Here is a 7,998-nt window from a genome sequence, read left to right as displayed (position 1 = left end):
GCAATGTTTCTCTTTTTACAGTGTTCATTTGAGGTGCCTTGTAAACGACAAAAGTATGCGAGGCATGGGTCTTTCATCGAATGAGTGTTGCTTCCAGAAGAACACAGAAAAAGAAAATAAACAATTAGGAGGCAACAGATGGATAAAATGTGTATTTCCCAACAATAAAAGTGATGGGATTCCATCAGTTTGCAAATACAGCAGTACACTCTTCACATTCCCTCACCCATGTATTTCATTATTATGTAGCATTAAATTATATCTTTTGATTTCTTAACTGGAAACATTTTCAATTAGCTCAAAGTGTGGAATTCAGTTTAAATAGCTATTTCAGTTTTTACATGATTGAATTCCCTTTTCAAAATGTTGTTGTTATTGTCGTATTATTAAGCATAACGTATTCATATTACCCTCAATTATGAAAAAATGTGCTTTGGCCCCTTCATAGAGTATACATTCAAAAACAAAACTGGAACGATGTCAACAAGCTCCCTCTTTGGAATACCCGGTGGGGTTCATGGACTGCCAGCGCCAAACATCCTCACCTACATGCAAATGAATTGTCACATCAGCTTCATGTATGATATTTTTGGCTCTTTTTTTCAAGAAGGTAGTTGTGGGGAAAATTTACACATTCTCTCCAATGCAAATTCAGACTTCCAGGCGAGCTCCTTGTCAGCCAGGGCTGGATCAGCATAACAGCATGCGGCATCTCCTTCTCGACGAGGGGCAATCTTGTAGGAAATCTAGAGATAAGATGCCACCCTCAATTCACACAATATTGCCGTGTTACTGTTCAAAGTGTAATTGACTTGATCCATGTGACTCACTTCCTTCCCGGATACCTTCTTCATCGCATTTACCATCTGGAGCACAGAGTAACCTACTCCTGTTCCGAGGTTGTAAACCTGTGGACCCCCCCAAAAAAACTTTCATTGTGTCAATGTTATGTTTAACAACCTTCAACCTCACCACATTGCCACAAAACGTGGCATTGTTATTGCATAGTAGAGCCTGCTACTATGCATCACAGGCACAGGTTGTTGAACAGATTATCTTTAAAATATAAATTCACGTAACATTTTTTTGGGAGAACAATTGAATCAAATTTCATCATTTCCATCACCTGAGCTGGAGACATTTCAAGGAACGGTTATGTAGAGTCTGTGTCAAAACACTCACTTACAGCAAGATAAGAATCAATTTGTTACCTTGCACCCACAGTTGTCCTTCAGCTTCTTCAGCGCGGCTATGTGTCCCTTTGATAAATCGACAACATGAATATAATCTCGCACACCTTGAATGAGAAAACACATGAGATGTAAGAGTGACAACATATTTCTTCCAGGGCGGGTAAACATAAGCAGATACTTGAGGACAAATCCGAGTTTCTCCCTCTTTCCTATCAAAGTTATGCCAAGTTGTGAAAAAAAATGTAACCATAACTGATTATCCCCGTGTGGTTTGGATAAAGAGGTTTTTTTTTTGGCTCAGAAAACAGCCAAGGCCAAAAATTGTGAAAGTTAAACCAGTTCCATATTAGCAATATAGTAAAATATAAAAATGGACAGTTGACACCAAGTTTTGGACTGCATAAACATTCAATGCAGCGTAAGAAACCTAAGACTCTCTTCTTTCATCAGGAAAAAAAGAGTGAATTTGTAAGTCATATGGGTCTTGAGTTATCGGAGCTTGAAATGGGGTCGGCCGTACAAAAGACAAATTCTGCCCCCTCGTGAGCCGGAAAACATTGCCAGAGGTCTGACCCGCGCTTTATCTGCACCCCCCTGCAAGAAAAATCTAAACCCGAACAAATTCGGGAATGGCGCTCCATGTCATGCTTTTCAATTCCCGAATAAATTCAGGAATAGCAATGAATGAGTTAAAAAACATTAATGTTGTTAAAATTTGATATGCATGTAATCCAACTTATACTAGTCTCTGAAACTCATGACAAAAAGTTACCGGACACCAGGGCAGACAACTCTGAAAAGTTGCCTGCCCGGCCATAAAGTTGCCTGCCCCATTTTTCACAATTTGAAACACAATAAGACAAGTAATCGCAAAAAAAAATGTTGCAAAGTATTAAGGATTTTTTTGTCAATTAAGGATGTACCTACCATGAATGCTCCCTTGCTTAATTTATGGTAAATATCCCTTGCTGGAGATTTTGCTCCAGCTGTCATTTATCCATACACTGTTCGTCATGTTGCACAATGTAGTTTGTGTTGCGTCGTCTGCTACAAGCCACATGAACTCCTTTTTACACGATGCTTTTAATAAAAATAATATTCATTTCTAAGCGCCTTTCAAAACACTTTACAGTCACGAGATAATGTATGTTTACGTTTTGTAGCGTCATGTTAGCTTCTTTCGAATCTTTCTTCTAGGGCTGAGGTACTGTGCATCTACTTTGGAAAATTGCAAATATAATAATAAATATGCAAATGCACGACCCTTGTAACGCTCAAGAAAGTCCGGAAGCACAAAACAGGCTTCTGATTGGCTGCCGTGCCAAGTATGCAAATTGACAAACGAACCGAAATTCCGAAATTTCCAAACCGAACGAAAGTTTCGAAATCGGAATAATTTATTCACTTTTCAAAATCTTCGTTCAAACGTTTGCTTTATTCAATAAAGCAAACATTTGAACAAAGATTTTTGCTTTATTCAATAAAGCAAACGTTTGATTTGAAAAAAAAACAAACAACTTTTGTTTTTTTTTTTTGTCTTGAAGTTTTCGGGCACCCGGGCGGGTATCGGGTGGCCACGTTTTGTAAGTTCTACGCCCGACGTAAAAGTTGTACGCCCCGGGCGTCCGGGCAGACATTATTTCATACACTGCTTATACCAGGTAAAATATTTGCTATTTGATACCTGTTCCATCCAGTGTGTCATAGTCATTTCCAAAGACACTGAGGCACTCCCTTCTCCCAACAGCAACCTATTATGAAGACAAGATGTTCTGCATCATCATAATCAGCATCTGGAACTAAACTGCAAATCAAATCATTCGTGTACCTGGGCGATGTATGGTAGCAAATTGTTGGGGATACCCTGAGGGTCCTCTCCAATTAGCCCAGAGGAATGAGCACCGATGGGGTTGAAATACCGCAGCAATATCGAATTCCACCTCTGCTCATGTAGTACACACAACATCACCATCAGAAAAACTCTGTTCTTCAATATCTGTGCCGCTCCACCTCTAGCTCAGCACCTTGTCTGCCTTGCAGTGGTCCTTGATCATCTCCTCAATGAAGTACTTGGTCCTGCCATAAGGGTTGGTACAGTTGCCGACAGGGTGGTGTTCGTTGATGGGCAAAAGCTTAGGGTCTCCGTACACAGTGGCCGAGCTGCTGAACACCAGATTGTACACCCCGTGTTCTTGCATAACCTGCAGTGTATACGGTTGCATACCATTATGGTACATAGGCAGCACTACAGTCTTGGAGGGGAGACAGTTAAACAAGCCACAAACAAGGCTAAGATAATATTCACATGTCCTCTAAAACCAAAGATCAAGCACATTCACGTGTGTGAAACTGACCTCAATTAGGTTCATGGAGGAGGTAAGGTTGACCTTGTAGTAACGTAATGGCTGCTGCACAGACTCTCCAACAGCCTTCAGGCCAGCAAAGTGTATCACTGCGCTGAACGAATGCTGTGACATACATGACATTTCAAACATTCATGCCAAATTGTCTCCAGAGTTTACAGGGAGGCACAGGGACTTGAGAAACAAGTTATATAGTTCTGATTATAAAAGCAAATGACAGGTGAAAACGGGTTGCGTAACAATGGAAGCTAATAAAAATGTTGAGTGTGTGAAGCTTAGATGTAAAGGAAACACTGTCGTGTTGTGCATAAATGAAGCATTTCATATCTACACTAAAAGGACATGAACAGAGAATTTAACATTTTATTTTCAAAATGTTCAAAAATAGATATTACATTTGTTACTCTTTAATGGGAGACTGACTGTCTCACACTTGGAATGTGTATGAAGCTCACTTTTTGGCTCAGAGCAAAGGAGCACCCTGAACTGATTGACAGCTAATTGCAGAGCACAGATAGAAAACCAACAATTGACACTCAACCCCTGTGGTCAGTGAAGAGTTATAAATTATCCTGACATTCATGTTTTTGGCATGTGCACAAAAGCAACTGGAAAAAAACATGACACATCAGCCAAGATTTAAACCCCAAATGTGGTTTATCAACGCAGTCGCAATTAATAATGCATGTTTGTAATGAAGAGTATCCCAAGGTGTACTATTCATATACTTGTATGAAGCCTATTTGATTGATGCACTTACCTTTTTGAAGACTTTTTCCAGGGCAGCTCTGTCCAGAAGGTCGAGTTCGTGAAACTCAATGCTGGTGTTCAGAAGCTTCTCGACTCTACGTAAACACTCCGGCATGCTACCTTCTCCTTCATCCATAACACATGCATGCATTGTGAACAGATAAAAAATAATAGTTGGCTAAACTACACACTCCCACACACGGATGCACGCACACATCGGTTTACCTTTAACAGAATTGCTGAAATTATCAACGACGATGGGCTGGTAGCCAGCTTCGATTAGCTCCACTACACAGTGACTCCCAACATAGCCTGCACCGCCTGTGACTAGCACCTTCTCCGTCATTCTCTGCATGTCAAATACAGTATGTAGAATAGTTAGCACTGCAGTTTGCCAATGTTTCAACTTGTTTTGTATTCTTATTTTTGGTCTGAATCCCCTTCACAAAAATCTATGGGAAGTGCATAGAAACTTTGTAACTGTGTAAAGAATATCATCGAGGACATGGACAGAACTGGTCTGTCGAAACTTAGACACGCCCCTGCGTGACAGGGACCATAGTGACTAGGCTTCACATTTGTGGGGAATCTTGTCCTTTTTTGCAGCATGCTTAGTTTGTTCGGTTCTGAGACAAGGAGAGGGTTAAAGGCTGGTCTATTCATTCACCACCTCGAAGGTGTGCGTGAAGTAAGGCGAAATAAAAACTCGTTTCATTAAAAGGATTAAGAAAAGATGACTTGTCATCGCTCCCATGGGAGTACCGCATGACTACGAAAAAAAAAAAAAACGTAGCCACCCAACTGCTCCCTGGATCTGGTCTCCCCGTCCCTCATCTTGAGCACGTTGTCGGTGTCGCCATTTTCTGATGCTTTACTGGTATCATCTCGTCTGTACTTGTCCTGACGCCTGCACATGGCGTCTTTGTGTGTCTTGCTTTTGCAATGACTGCACCATGTCTTCTGTCGACATTCTCTTGCTTAGTGGCCTTTGATCCCACACTTGAAAACACACTATGCTTGTGTCATCACTGCGCTGGTCACGGGTGCCGATTTTGGTGGTGTGTCGTCCACTCCGGCCATGTGTCTTCATCACACTGTGAGCGCGGTGTACAGATTTATTATCCGTGGTTTTCCTTTCCCGGCATAATATTCCCTCAATATCTTCAAAGACTTTCTTCCATCATCAGGCGCATCTGTCATTATTAGTGAGAGGCTCTTGTCATCAAGCATATTTATCAATTCGGCATATGCATCGGCATTTTTCTCTGCATCTGTTGCCATTTCGGAAATCGTCGCCCGCTCGCTTAGCACGGTCTTCTTCTTCTTCTTTCTTCTTTTCCTTTCGGCTTTTCCCCTCAGGGGTCGCCACAGCGAATCAATGTCCTCCATCTATCCCGGTTTTGTGAATCCTCTTCTCTCACACCAGCTACCTTCATGTCCTCTTTGACCACATCCATAAACCTCCTCTTCGGTCTTCCTCTCAGTCTCCTGCCTGGCAGTTCAAGACTCAGCATCCTTCTCCCGATATAGTCACTCTCTCTCCTCTGGACATGTCCAAACCATCTCAGTCTGGCCTCTCTGACTTTCTCTCCAAAGCCTCTAATATGAGTTGTCCCTCTAATGTACTCATTCCTGATCCTATCCAACCTGGTCACTCCCAAAGAAAACCTCAACATCTTCAGCTCTGCTGCCTCCAGCTCTGCTTCCTGTCTTTTCTTCAGTGGCACTGTCTCCAGACCAAACATCATGGCTTCTTCAGTCCCAATAAATGAAAATTTCCTGAGCATTTTTGTTTCCCATATCTCGTACTTGGCTTCATCTCCGTCGAATGCCAGTCGAAGGTGCCTGCTTGCCCTTCCTTGATCCATCTTGACCGCTGTTTTAGCCGGTGAGCGATAGCCTCGTTTGCTCACCGCTCTTTCAAGTCTGGATACACTTCTGGCTTCACTTTATCTCCCAAACGTCTCCTGGGCCCATAACCTGTTGAGATCTTTGGCGCGTTCACGATGCATTTGGGAGAATAAAGAGTCGAAATGGTCCTTCTTGTATAGATCATAGAAGTAGGATATTTATTTGCCGGAGCACAGAGAGCAGCCGCTGCGCTCATCGTCGTACGAGAAGTCACTCACATACACATATACAGTGAGACCTTAACTTACAAACACCTCAACTTACAAACTGTTTGTCTTACAAACGTCAAATTTATGAAAATTAAACCTTTTAATAAGCACTATTTTCATAATACACACCACGGCTGGCGGAGTGATCTTCGGCGGAAGCACATGACCGAACAGCACCAGTGGTTAAGTTACCAACAGTCCTTATGGAAGGTGACACTGCTTCCATAAGCCATCAACGACCATCAAAAAGGTAAATAAAACTTTATTTTACAGCACAGTTTATTTCTTTAATTACAGTCGTCATGTAATGCGCCTCTCTTTCCAAACAACAATTCCCTTTGACCTTCAACCTCCAACGCCATTCCATCAAGCCATAAATGACCATCACAAATGTAAATAATGTGACTTTGTGATACAATGCAGTGTATTTCTTTCATTACAATACAATAGCACATTTATTATACATAGAATAAGGTATGTTGTGTGTAGTTTTAAGGCTTATTTAGTTGAAAAGTATATTTTATGGAAACCCGGGAACGGATTATTCCCATTTTAATGGTTTCCTGTTGGAATTTTTTTTAGATACACACTTTTCACCTTACACACTCTGTCTGGGAACCAATTAAGTTTGTAAGTTGAGGTTAAAGAGTTTGATGGTTCTCTTTATTTGTAAGTAGGTTCGTTGTCAGATCTCCCAGGCAGGTGACGCGCAGAGCTTGATCGCGGCGTGGAGTCGAGCAAGTCGTGCCGTGATATCCGTCCGACGCCCGGCTTAAGCCGGGCGTGAGTCCGAGATGAGTCGGAGATTATTCTGCCCCGTGGTTCGCCCAATCTCTCTGTCCCGCGACAGCTTCTTTTATACAATTTGCAAGCGTGTGCTATGCGTCAGGGTGATACGCACATCAAGGAGATCAAGGAATTGAAAGACATGAAAGTGTTGAAAGGCGCACTTCAAAATCATACACTCGTGTGACGCAACAAGGTCTCACTGTACACAGGCGTGTCGCGTTTTGGCACACATTTCACAAAATGAGGATACAATCTTCTGAATCCACTGTTATTACATAGTCAAATCTTATTTTATATGCAGTACGCGTCACTATAGTTAACTTATACTCACTAAATAAATACTATAAGCAATAAAATCTGACAAATTACATGCAAATTTAAAAGATGGCTGCAAACGTCAGTTACAACGACAAAAACGTGTATTTATGGCTGTTTTAGAGTGGAATTACTCACTTCGATTACTTTCCAGTGGTCGTGAAACGATAAAAAGCTGCAAAAAGGACGGTACCTGTAGACAACGGCGCCTTCCCTGCAGAAATCCACTTCCTTTTCATACGGCTACCAGAATGAAAATTATCATTGAATCGTGACTTCCTACACGAGTAGCTTCAAAGTAAAATATAAGGAAACTGAAAATCACCAGACAATGAAAATGAACCCCTTTAATAATTAAATAAATATTTAAAATTAAAAGTTTTATGTTTATAATGCTAGACACTCTTGATAGTACCGGCACCTAATTTATATATATTATGATATGAGTTGTATTTTGAAAGGCACAGC

The 7,998-nt window shown here is 41.3% G+C and overlaps 1 protein-coding gene across 2 annotated transcripts; it reads right to left on the bottom strand.

Moving 5' to 3' along the window:
* Positions 1 to 137: 137 nt before the first annotated feature.
* Positions 138 to 7,753, bottom strand: gale (UDP-galactose-4-epimerase). Of its 2 annotated transcripts, none has more exons than XM_089003685.1 (11): positions 7,724 to 7,753; positions 4,532 to 4,655; positions 4,317 to 4,432; positions 3,548 to 3,661; positions 3,218 to 3,394; positions 3,022 to 3,135; positions 2,878 to 2,944; positions 1,212 to 1,297; positions 831 to 908; positions 632 to 746; positions 138 to 545 (listed from the first exon to the last, which is right to left on the bottom strand). In XM_089003685.1, the coding sequence occupies exons 2-11, from the start codon at positions 4,650 to 4,652 to the stop codon at positions 481 to 483; spliced, it is 1,053 nt and encodes a 350-aa protein (XP_088859811.1). In that variant the 5' UTR covers positions 4,653 to 4,655; positions 7,724 to 7,753; the 3' UTR covers positions 138 to 480. The 2 variants fall into 2 exon arrangements, with proteins under 2 accessions (XP_088859811.1, XP_088859812.1); XM_089003686.1 differs by lacking the exon at positions 7,724 to 7,753 and adding an exon at positions 7,669 to 7,691.
* Between the last annotated feature and the right edge of the window lie 245 nt (positions 7,754 to 7,998).

Source organism: Hippocampus bargibanti, linkage group LG09 (assembly GCF_051943395.1).
Source record: "Hippocampus bargibanti isolate YZ-2025 linkage group LG09, ASM5194339v1, whole genome shotgun sequence".
In the NCBI taxonomy this organism is placed as follows: domain Eukaryota; kingdom Metazoa; phylum Chordata; class Actinopteri; order Syngnathiformes; family Syngnathidae; genus Hippocampus; species Hippocampus bargibanti.
This window is presented reverse-complemented; position numbering and strand designations above follow the sequence as displayed.

What these genes read in the sequence shown, in the direction of transcription:
- gale (XM_089003685.1), bottom strand. Translation starts at nt 4,652, where the DNA reads ATGACGGAGAAGGTGCTAGTCACAGGCGGTGCAGGCTATGTTGGGAGT. An exon ending in TGCTACCATACATCGCCCAG is followed by an intron (nt 2,945 to 3,021) that starts GTACACGAATGA and finishes TCTTCATAATAG; the next exon opens with GTTGCTGTTGGGAGAAGGGA. An exon ending in TGACACACTGGATGGAACAG is followed by an intron (nt 1,298 to 2,877) that starts GTATCAAATAGC and finishes TTCTCATTCAAG; the next exon opens with GTGTGCGAGATTATATTCAT.